At 45.7% G+C, this 20,670-nt stretch overlaps 1 protein-coding gene across 11 annotated transcripts in view; it reads left to right on the top strand.

Moving 5' to 3' along the window:
• Window positions 1–20,670, top strand: part of Tfcp2 (transcription factor CP2) — a 54,234-nt gene that overhangs the window by 30,353 nt on the left and 3,211 nt on the right. For 6 of the 11 annotated variants that reach the window (XM_017316538.2, XM_017316537.1, XM_017316539.1 and 3 more), the window contains 9 exons: window positions 947–1,099; window positions 2,982–3,092; window positions 3,624–3,712; window positions 6,810–6,858; window positions 7,540–7,633; window positions 8,491–8,581; window positions 9,329–9,453; window positions 9,825–9,967; window positions 15,405–15,456. In XM_017316538.2, coding sequence (XP_017172027.1) covers window positions 947–1,099; window positions 2,982–3,092; window positions 3,624–3,712; window positions 6,810–6,858; window positions 7,540–7,633; window positions 8,491–8,581; window positions 9,329–9,453; window positions 9,825–9,967; window positions 15,405–15,456 — 907 coding nt within the window. Of the gene's footprint in view, window positions 1–946; window positions 1,100–2,981; window positions 3,093–3,623; window positions 3,713–6,809; window positions 6,859–7,539; window positions 7,634–8,490; window positions 8,582–9,328; window positions 9,454–9,824; window positions 9,968–15,404; window positions 15,457–17,218; window positions 18,915–20,670 lie in introns of those variants that run through there. The other 5 variants (NM_001289603.1, NM_033476.3, NM_001355497.1 and 2 more) reach the window with 5 other exon arrangements.

Here is a 20,670-nt window from a genome sequence, read left to right as displayed (position 1 = left end):
ACATAGACTTAAAGTTTGATTTGCATATATGAATTATGTCCTTTAGGCAAACTCCTCAGAATTCTTTATTCCTCTTTTTTGTTGTTGTTGTTGTCATTGTTGGTTTTTGAGACAGGGTTTCTCTATGTAGCCCTAGCTGTCCTGGAACTAAGACCTATCTGCTGCTGCCTCCTGAATGCTGGGATTAAAGATGTAGGCCACCACTGCCTTGCTTATTTGTAATCGTTTCAACCAGTGGTTTATTAGATAGTTACCTTTGAGGTTATCACTATGTTAATACTTTGTATACAGGATTTTAAGACTTTGAATAGTGGTCTCTTGGAATAGGAATAGTCTTTGAAATATTTATTTTTAGGTGATGTGTATGTGTGTTAGAGTGTGAGCGTGTGCACATGAGTGCAGGTGTCCACAGAGGCCAGAGGCATCTGATCCCAGTGGTTGTGAGCCATCTGCTGTGGGTCCTGGGAACCGAACTTGGATCCTCTGAAAGAATAGTCGGTGCTCTTAACTGCTGCACGGTCTGTGCAGCCCTCAGGAACAGTGTTTGCAGCTTAGAGTGATTGAGCAGTTAATCCAAGCTAGCAAGTAGTCAGCTAGACAGAGTTGACCCTCTGATCCAGCAAATCTCCTGTTACCTGAACTTTAGCATCTGCTGTGTTCTAAGCCTGACTGTGCCTCCTTTTCAAAGCTAGATGGACTCGCTGGCATTGTTTGTGTGGCTGCCTGTTCTCAGAGGACTGCATTCCTGTGGTTCTTCACAGCGGCCTTTTCTGTGGGCCGGGGTCTTTGATAGTTACTAGTTGCATAGATTTGTGAATTGCTAACAGGTCTCCAGTTTCCTCCATTAGAGTGTAAAAGATGGAAAGATTTAAGTGATAAATGCCTAGCAGAGGTTTTGCCTCTGGCCTGGCTAGTGGCAGTGATGCTTGGTGTCACTTCCTTTCAGGTGCACTGCATCAGCACTGAGTTCACCATGAGGAAGCATGGCGGGGAGAAGGGGGTGCCGTTCCGAGTGCAGATCGATACCTTCAAGGAGAACGGGAACGGAGAGTACACAGAGCACTTGCACTCGGCCAGCTGCCAGATCAAAGTCTTCAAGGTGTCCCAGGCCGTGTGCCCGCCTTAAAACCGTTTCTGTGTGTGTTTGTATCTCTGTGTAACCCTGGAACTCACTGTGTAGACCGGGCTAGCCTTGAACTCAGAGATCTCCCTGCCTCTGCCGGGATTTAAAGCCGTGAGCCACCACACCCATCTGTAAGCTTTCTCCATCTTTCTGTGTTAACATGAGGTGACATGGTAGCAAGTCAACTTGTTTGTTTTTAAGACTACAAATTGTCTGAGCTAGAGTCAGCGACACAACCTCTGAAGTACATCCAAAACAACCCAAGCAGTCACGAGAATTAGGCAGCAAAAGCTGACCAGTCAGGGCCAACAGCACAGACTGAGGCACTAGCTGCATTTTTAAACATCCATTTTAGCTAAGTATTTAAGCAGATGACTAAAAAATTAATTCTGCTCAGACCACTACTGATCAGTCAGGGCTGCAGAAGAGTCTCAGAAGCTGAGCTCTGACCCCAAATCAGAAAATCAGAAATCCACCACCATCTCGTGACTTGTCTGGCATTCATGTCTCGACTTGCCAACCAGGATGTCAGTTACAAGAGAGGTCTTGGGAGCTTAAAACTTTATATGACTCCTATTTAGATGGGAATTTTATTCAAAATGGCTTCAGTTTGTTTCCTTCTTACAAATGTAGTTTATGTAGAGTTAGGTGGGGGCGGAGATGGTGAGTAACACGAACTTGTAAAGTGAACAGTGGGCTAAACTGGATTCTGTTTGTTTGTTTTTTGTTTTTTCGAGACAGGGTTTCTCTGTGTAGCCCTGGCTGTCCTGAAACTCACTTTGTAGACCAGGCTGGCCTCGAACTGAGAAATCCGCCTGCCTCTGCCTCCCGAGTGCTGGGATTAAAGGCGTGCGCCACCACTGCCCGGCTCTAAACTGGATTCTTGATAAAGCCTGTTGAACTAGTAAGCTCTTCTATATTGCAGAAATCATGCAGAGTTGACTGATTTAGGTACATTAATAGTTTGTATTTCTATTTATTTATTGTTTTTGTTGTTTTGGGGCAGTTGTGAGGCAGTGGCTTAGACATAGCTTAAGAGCTGCCTCAGATTTACTAAGCAACCAAGAATGGCCTTGAGCTTCTGGTATTTCTGCTTACGGCATCTAAGTACTAGGACTATCTGCACGCACCACCACACCTCAGTGTTGGCGATCTCTGTAAGGTCCACACCAGTGTGAGCATATCTGAAGGGAGGTGAACTGGGCACATAGCAGGGTTTTGTTTCAAACGGAAAAGGAAGCAGGGAAGGAAGGAGGGAAGAAGGGGCTCTGGACACTACATTGTCTCCCTTAGTGCTCTTACCCTGAGCCCTCACCTTCCTCAGAGGTCACCATTGTCACCGTTTGCTGCGCATGCTCTAGTCCCCTTTGGTTCTTTGATGGGCATGCATCCATAGGTGCATGCATAGGTGTACCCATAGGTGCATGTATATTCTCCTTTCTCTGAAACGTAAGTGGGAGTATACTGTATGGATTGGGTTTTTTCCAGTTAGCTATGTGCTTTAGAGGTCTTTCTATTTGTTAATCTTTCCAACCAGCTCAAACATTTAAATATCCTATTTTCAGACAGTGCAGGTGATGCACACAGCCTCTAAGTTACTATACACATGTTTGTTTTATATGTGAATATTTCTGTGTTTTAAAGTAGTATTTATGGCTCAAAGTGTAAGTTAGTTTGTCCGTCTGTCCATCCGTTTGTCCTTACTTTCTCTTTCACTCTCTTTCTTTAAGACAGGGTTTCTCTGTATAACAGGATTTGCAGACCAGGCTGATCTTGAACTCAGAGAGATCTGCCTGCTTCTGGCTCTGGAGTGCTGTGATCAAAGGTTGAATTTAAAGCAACGTATTTCTCATTCCAGCCTAAGGGTGCAGACAGAAAACAAAAAATAGATAGAGAGAAAATGGAGAAACGGACGCCCCATGAAAAAGAGAAATATCAACCTTCTTATGAGACAACCATACTCACCGAGGTAAAAGGATTTTTCCGTTCATATTTGTACTGTCAGTCAGTCATTCGTCTGTTCATTCTGTCGTGCTGAGAGCAGACCTGGAGCCTCGTGTATGTTAGGCAAGCATGCTGTTGCTGAGCTACAGCCCCTACCATGCTGGCCGGCGCTCGAGCACACGTGCACACACACACACACACACACACGGGCACACACACATGGGCACACACACGGGCACGCACGACCTGGAGCCTCGTGCATGTTAGGCAAGCATGCTGTTGCTAAGCTACAGCCCCTACCATGCTGGCACGCGCTCGAGCACACGTGCATACACACACACACACACATACACACACACACACACACACGGGCACACACACGGGCACGCACGACCTGGAGCCTCGTGCATGTTAGGCAAGCACGCTGAGCTGAGCTCTGAGCTTGGTCCTGAGCTTATTTTCCTGACTGCAGAAGATAAGCGCTAGTGACGTGAGAGCGGAGTACTTGACAGAAGCATGGTGCTTTCTTGTTGCCTAAGTCTTCCTTTCTTTTCAGTGTTCTCCGTGGCCTGAGATCACCTACGTCAACAATTCCCCATCCCCTGGCTTCAACAGCTCCCATAGCAGTTTCTCTCTTGGGGAAGGGTAAGTCTGGGAAAAGCAATTGGATTATGTTTGTACTAAATATAGGTCCTTTCCAAAGTAATGCTTCCAATTAGTCAGTCTCTGACCGAGGTTTGGACTCTGCTGAAAAAAAATGGAGTTTTATGTAAAAACTTTCTCCCTTAAACAATATCAGGTAGCATCCATCAGACGATGTCAGGTCCCTGCTCCTGTGGGAGATTTAGTGATGGTAGTCTGGGCTCTTGCTCCACCTTATCTGTATGCCTTGTGGTTTTTTTCACGTTTGATGCTTGCACCAGAGAATGGGGACTGGGAATTGGAAGCAGGCTGCACAGGCAGTCAGGGTTTGTTTGTTGTTTTCTTGTTAATATTTACAGAATATGTAGCAGCTTGGTCTTCAAGTGGTTCTCAAGTAACAGGAGTGGGGCTCTCCCTAAAGCTGCTGCCTGTCTATGGGTTATGTTCTAGTAGGGCTGCTTTGTCTGGCCTACTGTGGAAAAGGAAGTGCCTAGCCCCAAAGAAATTTGATGTGCCAAGGTGGGGAATATCTGGGGGGGGGGGTAGGAAGGGAAGGGAGGGCTCCAGTCTCTCAGAGAAGAAGAGGGGGAGGATTGTGGGAGGGGGTGAGTGGGGCAGTGAGCGGGATGTAAAGTGAAATAAACAAACAAATAAGATTAAAAAAAAGAAGAAGAAAGAATGCTGTGGAGCCCTGAGGTGTGACTCTATGGTAGAGCATTTGGCTGCTGTGTAGTGATTCAGCCCTGGGTTTGGTTGTCAGCATCACAATTAAGAAACACATAAAAGGAGCCAATTGTTTGGTTTTGGATTTGGATTTATTTATTCTGTGTCCAGCCAACTTCTTAAAAGGTGTATGAGCGGGGGCTGGCGAGATGGCTCAGCGGTTAAGAGCACCGACTGCTCTTCCGAAGGTCCTGAGTTCAAATCCCAGCAACCACATGGTGGCTCACAACCATCTGTAATGAGATCTGACGCCCTCTTCTGGTGTGTCTGAAGACAGCTACAGTGTACTTACATATAATAAATAAATAAATCTTAAAAAAAAAAAGGTGTATGAGCAACTTAAATGTTTGACAAGTAACAGCTGAGAACCAATACTTTCTTTGAGTATTAGTTATAAAAGGAATACATCTGTTTAGAAACCTGATGCCATTGCTAAGTTTGAATATCAAACTTAAATTTTTCAAATACAACAGAAATGAAGAAGAAAGGGTGTTTTGTTTGTTTGTTTGTTCAAGACAGGGTCTTGCTGTGTATTGCTGTCTAGCCTTGAGTTCTTATATAGCAGGGCAGCCCTGAGTTCACAGCAGTGCTTCAGGCTCCCCAGTACTAGCACTAGGTGTGCCCTGCACCAAGTCCCACACCAGGTCTCTCCTTTGTTTGTATGTTTGGGGTTTTAACTGGGTTTCTAAAATGGCCTTGAACTCCTGGAGCCAAATAATCCTCCTGCCTCAGGCTCTCAACTGACTACTGGCACTATGTCTGCTCAAAGAAGAGGATTTCTTATTATCCTTACGGTGATGCTGTCCACTGAGTCATTAATGTCTGTAGTTAAGGGTTGTGTTTGACATTTTTTTTTCTCAACTTTTTCTCTCAAAGAAAATAAACATAACTGATGGCTGGCATCGCAGGCGTTTAATCCCAGCACTTGGGAGGCAGAGGCAGTCTGATCTCTGAGTTCAAGGCCAGCCTGGTCTACAGAGGGAGTTCCAAGACAACTAAGGCTACACTGGAAAGTTGTCCTAGAGAAACAAAGCAGAAGGGGTGGGGGAAGGGAGGCAGGGAGCTGGCTGGGTGTGATGGTACAGCCTTTAATCCCAGAACTGGGGAGGCAGAGGTAGGGGGAATCTCTGAGTTTGAGGCCATCCAGGGCTCTGTTATTTGGGGAAACCCTGTCTTTAAAAAAAACAACCCACTGGGTGTGGTGGCGCACTTTTTTAATCCCAGCTCTCGGGAGGCAGAGGCAGGCGGATTTCTGAGTTCGAGGCCAGTCTGGTCTACAAAGTGAGTTCCAGGACAGCCAGGGCTATTCAGAGAAACCTTGTCTCAAAAAAAAAAAAAAAAAAAAAAAAAAAAAAAAAAAAAAAAGAAAGAAAGAAAGAAAGAAAGAAAGAAAGAAAAGAAAGAAAGAAAAGAAAAATGGAAAGTATGGAGATAAATGTTGAATCACAAATTAGCACTAATTTTGAATCCTCTTTAACAGTAATGGTTGGGGAGCTAGAACTGTGGTTCAGTGGGAAAAGTGCTTATTTTTCAGTCATGAGAACCAGAGTTTGGACGACAGTACCCATGAGACACACCAAACGCCTCACAAACTCCTGTGACTCTAGCGCCAAGGCATCCACACTCAGATATATATGCTGACATGTATCTTTGAATTCTCGCTCTCCCTCTCTCTCTTTCTCTCTCTCTCTCTCTCTCTCTCTCACACACACACACACACACACACACACACACACACACACACACACAGGCAGGCAGGCAGGCAGACAGACAGACAGACAGACAGAGGAGCTAAGTAAGTAAATCTGAAATGAATTGAGCTGGCAGGATAGCCAGAGGGTGAAGTGCTGGATTCTTAAGACCAGAGGTCCGAGTTTGGCTCCCCAGAGCCTGTGTAGGGTTGGAAGGAAAGCTGTCCACCATGTTGTCCTCTCACCTGCACCTGCACATACCAGTGTCACATGCGTACAGCAGTAATAAATCAGAATTTAAAAACAAATACCCAGGGCTGGAGAGATGTCTCAGCAGTTCAGAGCATTGACAAATATTTTACACTAAGCTATATTTCTGTCCCCCTGCAGGTATTTATTATGCCATAATTTATTCTATCTGTTTCTATTTACTGAAATTTTGATGTTTTTTTCCTAGTTTCTTCAGTCATTAAAAAAATGTCTCAAATGATATAGTTTCTTCCCTTCCCCTGAAGTTACTGAGTTAATTAGCACACAGATTAAGTACTGTGTCGGAGAAGAGTGTTTTCAGAGGAAGTAGAGATTCTCTGAGCTCTCTAACGTGAGAGCTGTTGTGACAATGTGTCGTGAGGTGGTGTACACAGAGGGCTATGGACTCACCCTTCATCTTCATCTTCTCTCCCTAGAAACGGCTCGCCCAACCACCAGCCAGAACCACCCCCTCCAGTCACGGATGTAAGTCTAAAACCAATGTCAGTGATTTGTAGTGTGTAGGACTGTTGTGGTGACTGATTCTGTCACATGCTGTTTTCACTCACTTCACAAACGCTTCCTGCATTTCACCTCTGACCTGGAGGTGTACTAGGGACCAGAAACAAGCAGGGCCTTGAGGTATAGTAGAGACCAGAGACAAGCAGGGCCTTGAGGAGGTGTACTGGGGACCAGAGACAAGCAGGGCCTTGAGGAGGTGTACTGGGGACCAGAGACAAGCAGGGCCTTGAGGTGTTTTGTTTGTGTTTCTAGACTTCACTGTGCAGCTCTGGCTGGCTTAGGACACATTGAGCAGTTATCCATCTCCGCCTCACCTGTACTGGGTTCCAGGCATACGCAGCTTCAGCTGGCTGCTTTTCCCTCTTCTTTCTGAGGCTCTCTCTCATCTTGCTGCCCAGGCTGGTGTAGTGTGGTTTCTCACATACCTGCCACTACCCGATCCGACCCCTTGTCCCTTGAATAGAAAGAACATTCAGTGTGACAGTGAAGTATCTCTCGTGTTGGAGAAGACCTGTGTGATAGAAACAGTTCGCAGCCACTAGCCAGTGTGGCTGTAGGCTGTGGAAGGACATGTTTAGTTGTGTGTGTTCTAATGAGGTAGCAGATGAGGCTGTTCAGATACTAAAGAATGCATTCTTCTTTCAGAACCTCTTGCCGACAACCACGCCTCAGGAAGCCCAGCAATGGCTGCATCGAAACCGGTTCTCCACATTCACGAGGCTTTTCACCAACTTCTCAGGTTAGGTTACCTTCTCCTTCTCCTCCAGCATGGGGTGTTCATGTGCGTCTTGGGTCCTCTTGGTGTCCCACATGGGATGTGTCTGGGAGTGTCTGTTTTTCTGATAAACGAATTTCGTGAAACATGTCAGACTTTTCAGCCAGCTGTGATGGTACAGTGAGTCCTTAAACAAGGCAGGTTTTCGTTGGAGCTCGTTTAAACTTTGAGATGTTTACTCTGTATAGCACTCTTCATATGTTGTGTTGCACACCTTAAATCCTAGCACTCAGGAGGCAGAGGCAGTGGGATCTCTGAGTTCAAGTGCAGTCTGGTCTGGGTAGTGAGTTCCAGGATGGCCTAACCCTAGAAACAGATCAACAGATGTCTTTCATCTGGTTACTTTATCAAGGAACAAACGAACTGAAACCCCACTCCCTGATACCACTGATACATATCATGCATAATCCGCCTTTGTGCAGCCTTCTGTGCACATCAGTGTGGGAACGTGTCGTTGATAAGATGTTCTGAGTTGATGCTTTCATCATCTGTGTAACAGAAAAGTCCAGTCAGAGGAGATGCACTAGATGAGCACACACTGTGAGGTGAGCCTGGAGTGGGCTGGTGTGAGCCTGTGGAAAGGAGTTTCAGACAGGGAAAGCAACTGACCTGCTCAGCTCAGTCAGGATGGAAGCATAGGCTAAGTGGAGAATCAGACAGAAAGTGAGGCAGAGGCCAGGCCACGGGGGCTTTATCTGCAGTAGACATAGCATACTGTAGACTGTAATGTGACACTCAGGAGGCGATGACTGTGACATCCTGAGGTGTGCTTGCAGTGTTCTTGCCTTTATCACTAACCTGTGTTTCTCTGTTTATCCCAGGGGCAGATTTACTGAAACTAACTAGAGACGACGTGATCCAAATCTGCGGCCCTGCAGATGGAATCAGACTCTTTAATGCATTAAAAGGCCGGTGTGTACTTTCTGTTGAGATGCCAATGAAAGTGGATTCTAAATGAGTTTACATTCGGGAATTTTTCACAGTACTCTGCACAAATAAGTATGTCTCATCAAACAATTAAAAGAGACATATGGTAGACGAAAGGTACTAACTGCCAGAAGTTGTTCTTTGACCTCCACTCTCCCTCCACATGCTCACTGATATGTGCCCCCCTACAGGGATTGAATTCAAGTGGCAAGAGCCTTTACCAGCTGAGCCGTGTGGCGTGCTATGTAGTAATATTTGTAAATAAACAGCATATCTAGAACCTGGCCCGCATATACAAACTACTCGTGCATCTTGGGTATTTCTAACCATTACTTCAAAGCTCACAGACTCAAATGAGTGCAGGAGCTACATGGTTACGTGAAGGATCAACAAAGTCTGGGGTTCACTGAGGGCTTGGGAGAATGAGCACCCTGAATTGCAGGTCTAAGCCAGCAGTAGTGTTCCCTTACCCTCTCCCCTTCTCCCCTTCCTCTTTTAGTGCTAAGAGTGGAACCCAGGGCCTTGAGCTTGCCGGGCCAGCAGGCTGCCACTTGGCCCTGAGTTTTCAGTGAAAGCCAGAGTTTAGCTTAAATGGCGCCTCCTGTTGCAAAGAATCAACTTAAAGAGACCTCAGAGCCCACAGCTGGGAGATAAGGAAACACGTAAACTGCTCTGTGCCCAAGCACTAAGTTCATTTGTGTAAGCTGATGGTCCTTTTTCTTCTCCACACAGGATGGTGCGGCCAAGGCTAACCATTTATGTCTGCCAGGAGTCGTTGCAGTTGAGGGAGCAGCAGCCGCAGCCGCAGCCGCAGCCGCAGAAGCAGGAGGATGGGGATTCAAACGGTACTTTCTTCGGTAGGTTGTTCTGGGCAGAGCAGGAAGAAAGGAGAAGAGATGACCCGTGCGTGGCAGGTGTGCTGAGAGTGTAGACCAGCGCAGCGTTAGTTGGAATTCTAGATCCTTCTAGCTGTTCCTGTCAATTGAGCTGTAATCCATACAAGTTATTGGTAGTTCTTTTTCTTACTTAAGCCAGTAATGTCCACAGTGCTGCAGATTTCCATGTCCTCTCCAGCGCTTAGAAGGGGGCGGTGACTGGGCTTGTGGAGTAAGAGTTTCTGGTTCCCATGAGAAAGGAAACTGAGGCAGGTCTGCAGCCAGGTGCTGGGATCTCTGAGTCTCTGGAGTCCAGCAGAGCCTTGGCGCTGATGCTGTGCTTTCCTTCGCAGTGTACCATGCTATCTATCTCGAGGAGCTGACAGCTGTCGAACTCACAGAAAAAATTGCTCAGCTTTTCAGCATTTCTCCTCACCAGATCAGCCAGATTTACAAGCAAGGGCCGACAGGGATCCATGTGGTCATCAGCGATGAGGTCAGTGACTCGGTACAGTCAGTGCCATCCCAGCGCGCGAGAGCGGCGGCAGCAGTGTGAGAGCGTGCTGCCAGGGGCGAGCTGCTTCTACACAGAGGGTTAGCTGGTCGGCTTTAATTCTTCTTACCAGATAAATGGTCTTGCTATTTTGGCCTGACTGACCCTGAACTTGTAGGTTCACATGATCCTCCTGCCTCAGCATCCTGCCTGGGTAGCTGGGACTGTTGGCATGAACCACTAAGTCTGGCTTAGATTTTATTGCTTGCTTGCTTGTTTACTTACTTACTAATTTGGGGTTTTTTTTGGTTTATTTTAAGATTGATTTATTTATTTAATGTATATGGGTACACTGTCTTCAGACACATCAGAAGAGGGCATTGGATCCCATTACAGATGGTTGTGAGCCACCATGTGGTTGCTGGGAAATGAACTCATGACCTCTGAAAGAGAATTCAGTGCTCTTAACCGCTGAGCTATCTCCCCAGCCTCTACTTACTAGTTTTTAAAAATTAGAGGCTGGGCGTGGTGCCGCACGCCTTTAATCCCAGCACTTGGGAGGCAGAGGCAGGCGGATTTCTGAGTTCAAGGCCAGCCTGGTCTACAGAGTGAGTTCCAGGACAGCCAGGTCTACACAGAGAAACCCTGTCTCGAACAAACCAAAAACCAACCAAACAAAAAAAAAAATTAGTATAAAGTTGGGGTGGTAGTGCACTCCTGTAGCCCTAGCACAGAGTTTAGGCAAGATCATTAATTCAAGTTTATCTCTGGGTATGTAGTAAGTTCAAGGCCCACATAGCCTATGTGAGATGGTGTCCACAAAAAAAAAAAAAAAAAAAAAAAAAAAAACCTCAAAGCCAAAAACTGGAGAGGGAGAGGTGGGTCAGCAGTTATGAGTGTTTGCTGCACAAGATGGGGACCAGAGTTCAGATCCTAGAACCTATGATATTCAATTAAAAAAAGGATGTCGTCCCGCACATACCTGTAGCCCCAGCACAGTTTGTCACTCGGGCCTCAACTCTGCCAGCCTAGCTGGTGGGACTAGATCAGGAAATGAGACACCTGCTTTAAAAGTGAGGTGGGAAGCAGTAGAGCACACCTAATAATAGAGGTCAGCCTCTGTGTGGTTTCAAACTCAAACACATGTGAGTATACACATCTGTACACCTCATACATATGGGCACACACACGCAAAACTGTATCTTTTGCATAGTTGTAGTTCAAGTTAAATTTGAACAATTGTAAAAACTCGCGTATTCCTACACACACACACATGTTAAGCTGGGAGAGATGATGCATCTTATAATCGCAGCATGTGGAGGAAGGCAGGAATGTCATCCTGGGCAGATCAGTGCCGCCCTGAGGGAGAGGAGAGAGTGGTGGCCATTACTCTCGTAACCCAAACACGAGTCATTGTTTTTCTCCCAGTGCTGGAACTGAAATCAAGTTACAGGGGTGATTTAGGAGCTGGAGAGGTGGTTCTGTGGTTAGGAGCTCTGGCTGCCTTTACAGAGGACCTAGTTTTGGTCCCCAGCAACCACACGGTGGCTCACAGCCACCCATAATTCCTTCTTCTGGCAGGCACACCGCACCGAAGTACACGGCGGCAAAGCATTCATACACATAAAATAATCTAAAAATGGCTTACTGAGTTATTACAGTAACTAATTTTTAAAATTCACGTGTGCTTTATGTGTGCACATGGGCATGCGGGCCTCTCCTCTTGCATGCATGTGCATGTGGAGACCAGGGGGTTACTGGCATGTCCCACTGTGCTGGGGTTTTTATGTGGGTGCTAGGAGTCTGATTCAGGCTCCGACTCACACTGCATAGCAAGCATTTACCCCGACTCGGCCATCTCTTCTGCCCCTTGGCTGTCTTTATGGCTATATATTTCTGAAACAGGGTTTTTAGAGCCAAGGTTAGCCTCAAACCCCCTGTATAATGAAGGATGACTAATGATGTGTGTGTGTGTGTGTGTGTGTGTGTGTGTGTGTGTGTGTGTGTTTTCTGTGTTTTACAGGTAGTTTTGAGCTGCCTGATACTGCCAGGAACTGAACTCTGGTCCTCTGGGAGAACAGCAGGCACCCTTAACCACTGTCTAGCCCTTCCCTTCCTTTAATTAAAAATTAAAATATTTTAAATTTTACATAATATCTTTATGCTTGAAAATCTCATTGTCTTGTTGTACTTCTTTGAAGGCAAAAATTTGTTGTGGCCAAATAACTTACTTCAATAAAAGTCAAAAACATGCCAGGTGGTGGTGGCACATGCCTTTAATCCCAGCACTTGGGAGGCAGAGGCAGGCGAATTTCTGAGGCCAGCCTGGTCTACAAAGTGAGTTCCAGGACAGCCAGGGCTACACAGAGAAACCCTGTCTCGAAAAAACAAAAAACAAAAACAAAACAAAACAAAACCAACCAAACAAAAAAAGTCAAAAACATTTCTGAATAGAATTAATCATTGCACTTACAGAAATGATCAGATAATAACAAGTTGGTATTTATGAAACACTAAGTTAAAAGGTTTAGGCACAGCTCAGAGGTAAAACATGCTTACCATATACAAAGCCCTGGATTTAATCCTTAAGAGAAAAGGAAATGTGCATCTTGTGTGTGAGGGTGGTTAGTTTTAGTTTGGGTTCTCGGATGATCTTGGCCTCCCTGACTCATGCCTCTGTCTTCCAGCAGCACGCACTAGTATCGCTTTCAGTTTGTGCAGTGCTGGGGCAAACGCAGGCTTCATGCACCGTGGACCACTGCTGCATCAGTCGAGCCTCGTCCTAGCCCTGGATGCCATCTGCCGAGGAGTAGTTGATGGAGTCCCTTAGTCCCCTTGCCTGTGCTAGCCCAGGGTGGTTAATCTGCAGCTGAGTGCTGCCCCCCCCCCCTTGTGAACCAGCATCGGCTCTGTCCTGCTTTCTACCTCTCATGGAAGGACTGTGGGACCTGATTCCCAGCTGGCAGATGGCAATGGGTGGGGTTTGCTGTAGCAGCATCGCCAGATTTGTTTTCCCTTCCTTTCTTTTTTGAACCTCTTAAATTGTGTACTAAAAATGACATAGTGATGTTTCTTCCAGTCAGCCATCTTGTGACGTTGTAATGTGTTAGATACCATGCCACTCACTTGTGGGTTTGTTCTCCTTACTAAACTTCATCTTTGTCGTTCTGCCTTGGCACTGAGACATTTACACCTCCTACAGAGAACCCTGGTCGGAATCCAGCTTGCTCTCTTTTTTATCTTATGGTGCTGGGGCTCAACCTTTCACCCCCAAACTTCATGCTCAGCCCTTAAGTAAGAAGGAGACTAGAATCTGAAACTCTTGCTCTTATTTGTATTGAAAAAAATGAAAAGAAAAAAAAAAGGTGGAGATTTGAGAAAGTGGAGAAGGAAAATTAAAGAGATTTTAGGAAAGACTACAGACAGGATTTGACAATCTTGTAGCCTCGTCCCCTATGTGCCTTTAAATGTCTTTGTGCCTCTTGCAAAGTGTGGGGTTCACCCGAGGAAGTGCATGCTCCACTTTTCCTCTTTGGAAGCCACTGTTGTGGATGACCTTGGGGAAGAACCTGTCCAGAGCCTCAGGCTCTGACACCCTGGAGCTCCCCGGCCTCCCTGCTTACCCGTATACGCTTGGGCCTGTCCACGTGTGTCATGGAGTTGGGAGGCTCGTGAGGTCCTGCCCTCCTCCAGGATCTATAGGCAGTTAATGGTTTTAGAGGGAGGAGGAGACCTCTCTTGAGTGGTGTAGCCACTGGTAAGTCAGATGCTCCTGTAAAGAACCCCTCGTTGTCCTTCTGTAAGCAGCCTTATGGGTCATCAGATGACAGCCCTGTAGGAGGAAAGGGACCATCTGGAAGGTGGGTCAGCCTGAGCATGAGGGAAGCAGGATAGTAGGTGCAAGTGTGATCACAGTTAGTCGCTGTGTTGTTAGTTCTGTGTCTGCAGAGCTGTGCAGGTGTGAGTGCAGTTGTGCGTGGAGGCCAGAAGAGAAGGTTGGATCCCCTGGAACTGAAGTTACAGATGTCTGCGAGACACCACCCTGGCCAGCCCAGGTGCTCTGGAAGAGCAGTCTTAGTCCTCGGGATAATGTTATATGCATAGATTTTCATATGTGTATTCAGATGTCATAATGAAATGCATCATGTATAATTTATATTCACCACATAGGAATGTCTTGGCTTGTTTTGCCCTTTGAATCGCTGGGGACTATGCTCAGAGTTGTAACCCCGTCCCCCTTTACTCTTTGGAACAGCCCTGGGACTTGCGATCCTACTCTAGAGAGGTTTGTTTTCACGGGTGCTGTCAGAGCTCCCGGACTGTACTTATTTCTAGAGAAAAGGTGCTGGAAGCAGGAAGCAGGTGTACTAGCTGCACAGCGTGGTGCACAGTGTCATGAGCGGGGCCAGTGGGCAGCAGCTTGAGGGGCCATGTTCCATCCGCATCAGTTGTAAAGATAGAACCTGGGCAGAGGCTAGAGAGGTGGCTTAGTGGTTTAGAGCACGCGTTTCTCTTTGAGAGCACCTAAGTTCAGTTTGCTCACAACCTGCTGCAACTCGTTTTTCTGATCTCTGCTGGCACCAGGTATGCATGTGGTTCACAGATTAGCATGCAGGCAGAACAAGTCAACATGGGAAGGAAATCTTTAAAAAACAAAAACAAAACCAGAAGGTCCTTTGTTCATCTTCTCCAGACTCCTCTCCTGTGCCTGCTGATAGAACTTGGTGTGTCAGCCCTGCCCTGTGGTACTTAGGGCTTGTTCCTTGTCTTCAAGGCTGTGGAACAGGAAGTGGCCTAATTTGAGGCCGAAATTAAATACATTTTTTTTTAACATGATTTGTTTGACATTTTCCAAAATACCCTGTTTCCTTTAATGTTGTTTTGGAAGAAATAACCTTGTAGGTTATTTTAGTTTACATATAGGCTAGTTTTGTAAAATTATAATTTACTTTTGAAAAATTCTTTTTTTCCTTTTGTTTGTTTGTTTGTTTGTTTGTTTGTTTGAGACAGGGTTTCTCTGTGTAGCCCTGGCTGTCCTGGAACTCACGCTGTAGACCAGGCTGGCCTCGAACTCAGAAATCCACCTGCTTCTGCCTCCCGAGTGCTGAGATTAAAGGTGTGGGCCACCACCACCCGACTTGAAAAATTCTTGATTTCAGATGTTACCAGTACCTTCCAAAGTAAGCGATAGTAAGGTAATATTCAGAGTTAATTGCTGTTCTGGCTTTCAGGCCTTTATGGACTTGTTAATTTGAAGCTTGCTGACTAATGGGTGTCTCTGAGCTAAGCTGCGGTGCAGTGTTACCCTTCCCGTGGTCACTGTCTCAGCTATAAGCACAAAGTTCTTATACCTACTTCAGTACAGTGTCGTGAAAAGTGTCACATTGAAAATAAACTTTGCAAACCCAGGTTATTCAGCAAATCTCGTTGATCTTTTCAGATGGTACAGAACTTCCAGGAAGAAGCCTGCTTTATTCTGGACACGATGGAAGGTAATAAAACAGTAAAGATACTTAACATGTACTGTTTGTGCACTCGAGGTGGCTCATCACATGCCGGGGCACACGCAGATCATGAGAGAGCCCGCAGAACTGGCTCTGTTCTTCCACCAGGTGGGGTCTGGGAATCAGACTCGGATCATTAGGTTTGGCAGCAAGTGCTTTACCCCACTGAGCTGTATGGCCAGCCCCAAATGAATGTCCCTCTGAGAAAGGGGTGTGCGTGTGTGTGTGTGTGTGTGTGTGTGTGTGTGTGCGTGTGTGCATGCACACATATATGTGTGGAGGGCACTGGACAGCTCCAGATGTTGTTACTTAGGCACTAACTACTTTTAAAATTTTTGTTTCTTCTATTTTAAAATAATTCTATTAAAATTAGATTCAAATTTTTATTTTTATGTGGGTAGGTGTTTCACCTATATATTATAGTGCCCTCAGAGGTCAGAAAACGGCTTCAGACACCCTGGACCAGAGTTAAAGGTCTGAGCTGCCATATGGGTGCTAGGAATTGAACTGTGGTCCCCTTCGAGGCAGCCAGTGTGTTTAACCATTGAGACCCCCACCGTTAAAAAATCATTATGTGTGTGTGCATGCGTGCATGTGTGGGTGTGTTTGCTCGCGCACATGCATGTGTGCAGATGTATGCCTAAGTGTATATGTAATGTGCACCAGGTACAAGCAGGGACTGAGGCAGTCAGAAGTGGAGTTCAGAACTGTTGTTAGCCTCCGCATGGGTGCTGGGAACTGAACCTAGGTCCTCTCAAAAGAACAACAGGAGCGCTTAACCACTGAATCATCTTTCCAGCCCCATAGGGGATTTTCCCTTTGGGTTTTGGTGTGAGATAAGCTCTCTCACTGGCCTAGAACTTGCCAGGGCCAGACGAGCTGGCCAGTGAGACTTGTTTACATCCATCCATCCGCCTCTGCCATTCAGCACTCTGATGAGCAGCGTTCACCACCATCCGTGCAGGGCATTATCACATTTGTTCTGGGAGTCAGGGACAGTTAACAGCTAAGCTAACTCCTCAGCCCCCTTTGTAAGGAATTTTAAAGTTTTATGGGTTCCCCCCCCCCCAGGCTATGGATTTTAACTTCAGCTTAATTTACTTAGCATACACACAAGGCCGTGGGATTGAGTACAATTCCAAAACAAAAAAAAAAAAAAGATCTTTAATGTTTCACCTTTTTTGAGGTAAAATATAGAGACCCTTTTTTGATGTGGTCTTTATCAAATGGAGGCTGGCTTCAGACTAGCAAACTAATAACTCAGCCTCCCAAGTGCTTGGATTAAAGGCAGGCGCATTATTCCCAGGAATACGTCTTCCCTCCTTGTGTTGAGATAGGGACGTGTCCTCAGTGGACACTGTTCTTTGTAAAGTGTCTTCTTGCTGTTATCAGGGGAAAATACTTCTGACAGCTCTGCCATTTTCTTACGCCTCCCCTTAGCAAGTGAGGAAATCAGAGTTGTTTCTGTAGCTGTTCAATTTACGGTGAGGTCCCCTAGTAAGACCCAGTATAAGGTGACAATATTGAAAGCCAATTTGCTTAATTCCAGCACACAGGAAGAGGAGGCAGGGAAGTAGCATCATCTCCATAGCCAGTCCTAGGACAGCCAAGGCTATAGACCCTGTTGGGAAAAAAGATGTCTGCCATTTGCCTGGCTCAGTTTGACTTTTTATTCCCTCTCACAAGATAGTTTTGCCCTTTGCTGCTCTACAGGAGGCTAAAGATCACGTCTCTCTCTCCATCTCTCCAGCAGAAACCAGTGACAGCTATCATGTCATTCTCAAGTAGGGTGAGGCCCCGACCTTCGACGGCTGCTGCTGCCTTCCCCTCTTCACCTTCTGAAGGGGACATGACTGGAGATTAAAGGGCTTCAGGAACCTGGCACATCTGAATGTTGGGGGGAGGGGGGAGGCGTGTCCAGTGCAGGGCGAGCAGGTCCCAAGGAGGAATCCCAGAGTCCTGTATTGGCTCCTCTGATCACTGGCTATACATGGAGCCAGCAGTTTCCTTACTTTCTGGCCCCTGTTGATACCAGTAAGAAGCCCCGTCATTAGGGTTTGTAGAGGGCAGAGTGGTAATGGGAGTCATGTGATGTTTTCTAGGAAGATGTTTAGTTTTGTGATATAGAGCTCTGACATTTTACTGATATAAAAGTGAACATCTGTCTTCATAAAACCAAGCTCTCTCTCTTGCCTCAAGCCTGTTGGCAGCTCTGCTCTGCTCTGTTCACAACTGTGAGGAGGAGAAACAGAATCTCTCCTTCCCTTTTTTGAGACAGGGTTTCATGTTCTTGCCTCTACCTCCCAAGAGCTGGGATCACAAGCTTTTGCCACCTGGTCTGTTTCTGTCTGCAGTGCTGGGCTTGAACTCGGAGCCTCACGTGCTAGGCAGGCACTTTCTCCAGCTGAGCTCCAGCAGGCCTTCCCTTTAGTGCTAAGACAGGCTCCAGATTTCTAATTTGGTTCACCTGCAATACCACAGCTGAGTGTGATTTTGGCTAATGTGTATTGGGGTAGACCGAATGATAAATCCCACGGACGGATAATCTTCTTTTATCCCCTTAATAAACCCAAAACATCTGGGGACACAGTGACTTGAGGGTGAGGAGACGCAGATGAAGTGGAGGGGCTTCTGACAACACCAGATGCCACCCTTTGCTGCCAGTGCTCACCACTGGGTCTTTCTGGGGCTCTGCTGGAAACTGACGGACTTCCCACTGAAGGAGGCAACCATACCTTACCACTGTAGCGATAATGAAGCCCCAGACAGACAGACACCCAATGTCACACTAACCTCAGCCCAGAGCTAGAGGTGAGAGAGACAAGCGTGTCTGACCCCAGGCTTCGTTGTTCGTGAATGATATTCTCAAAACTGTTTAAGTAAATGAGCTATTCCGCCCTGCTCTCCCCTCCCCTGTCTTGTTTTGGCATAGTGTGGTGTTTTTTTTTTTTTTTTTGTTCTTTTTTTAAAATGTAAGCTTTATTAAAAAAAGAAAAATACATTCTTTTCCTATTCAAACTCACACTGTGTTTATGTTCTGCCTTTCAAATGGCTGTGTGTCTGTGTGCATGTACAGAATTGTAAAGCACTTAGGCCCTCCTTTTTCACATGAAGTTTGTTTTAGCTTGGTTTTCCAAGAAAACGTTTCTCTGTGGAGCCCCGGCTGTCCTGGAACTCACTCTGTAGACCAGGCTGGCCTCAAACTCAGAAATCCACCTTCCAAGTGCTGGGAATATAGGTGTGTGCCACTAGCTTAGTCAGGCCACATGTAAAGTTTTACCAGAAATTCCCTTAAATTTTGTTGAGATGAACAAAGATAATGTTAAAGATTCTGTATTAAATTTGAATTTATGTGTGTTTTTGAAGTATTTAATAAAGCTTAGATTTTTTTATAGAGAGTTTTTGGTTCTTGTTGCTGTTGTCCATTAAAACCAACCTGTAATGTGGTTTCTAATTTCTTTTGGTCTGAAACAAGTTTAAAACCTTGAAACCTGAAAATTCCTCACAGTGGTGCAAAATCAGCTTGACATATTAGGCCGAGCACTCCCTCACCCAACATCCCATTTTGAGGTGACATTTCTAGTTTCGTCACGTTCCAAGGACTGGTTCCCAGTCATTGCAGTTGCTGCCTCTATCCTTGGCAAGTCACTGTTGGCTGCCGTCCCCTTCCCCTGTCCCAGTGGCAAATGGGAGAGGTAAACTAGGAAGGCAGCCTGTGTTGTGAGACCTCCTACTCTGGCTGGCTTAGCACTTGTTACACAGCTCAGGCTGGTTCTGAACTCACGCCTCAGCCTCACACGTGCAGAGAGGAAAGATATCGACACCATGCCTAGACTTGGACTTGCTTCCAAATACATGAATCTCTGAGGCACAAATGATGCATATAATTCTATTAGTATATTGGCTATAAATTACATGACTTAGGGGGCCAGAGAGATGGCTCAGTGGTTAAGAGGACCTGGGTTCAACTCCCAGCACCCACATGGTGGCTCACAGTCATCTATAACTCCAGTTCTAGGGGACCTGATCCTGTCTCCTATCCCCAAGGGGACCAGGCACATGTGGTATATAGATATACACCCATACACATAAAAGAGTAAAAAGTTAAAAAACCTAGATGTCCTAATTTTTACCTGAAATTACTTTTTATTAGAGTAGCCTTCAAAATCACAGAAGTGAATTTATATACCATTATAGTTTTAGATTTTGTTTGGTTTTGTTGTTGTTGTTTGAAATAGGGTTTCCTGGCTACCCTGGAACGTGATTTGTAGGCCAGACTCACCTTGAACTCATAGATCCACCTGCCTCTGCCTCTTGAGTGCTGGGATTAAAAGCATGTGCCACCACTGCCTGGCTTTTTTTTTTTTTTTTGTTTTAAAGGCTAGGCTAGCCTGAGCTTCCAATAGTAGACTGGGATGGCCTGGAACTTGCATTGACCTTTCTGTCTCTTCTGCCCAAATCCTAGGGTTAATTACACCTGACTCAGATCTTTAGAGTCACCAGAAACTTCCCCTAGGCTTTATTTGAGTCCCCCTTTCTAGGTGTTTACTATGACTGTTATCTTAGTGACAGGACATTGTGATTATTTACAAAATGTTTCATTATTGACCTTTTCAGTTAAATGAAAAAGTTAAATTGACATTGTGAAGATAACATTTAAAATTATCACATATAAATAATAAAGGATATAACTTTTTTTTCTCTTTAGTCTTAAAGAGGTGGTCATTGATTGGGGGACTTAATCCCACATTCTCAACATTCAGGAAATCGAGGCAGGAGCCTGCGTGATAGAGACTCTTAATTTTGCTTTTTGTTTTTTTTCATTGCCATGAGAAAACACCATGAGCAAGACAACTTATAAAAGAAAGTCTTTAATTTAGAGGCTCACGATTCCAGAGGATTAGCGTCCATGATTGTCATGTCAGAGAGCATGTAGCAGGAGGCAGGCAGACATGGGGTTGGAGCCATAGTTGAGAGTGGGAAGCAGAGAAAGAGGGGCAAGCTAGAGCACACTAACTGGAAATACTATGGGTTTTTGAAACCTCAGCCCACCCCTAGTGACACAGGTCCTGTAACAAGGTCCTAATCTTTCCCAAAGTGTTCACCAACTGGGGACCAAACATCAAACATACAAACCCATGAAGACCATTCTCATTCAAACTGCCACAGAGACCCTCTTTCAAAATTAAAAAAATAATAAGA

The sequence above is a fragment of the Mus musculus genome, chromosome 15 (assembly GCF_000001635.26).
Source record: "Mus musculus strain C57BL/6J chromosome 15, GRCm38.p6 C57BL/6J".
NCBI lineage: Eukaryota > Metazoa > Chordata > Mammalia > Rodentia > Muridae > Mus > Mus musculus.
Note: the sequence above shows the minus strand (reverse complement) of the source record. Positions and strands in the feature narration are given on the sequence as shown.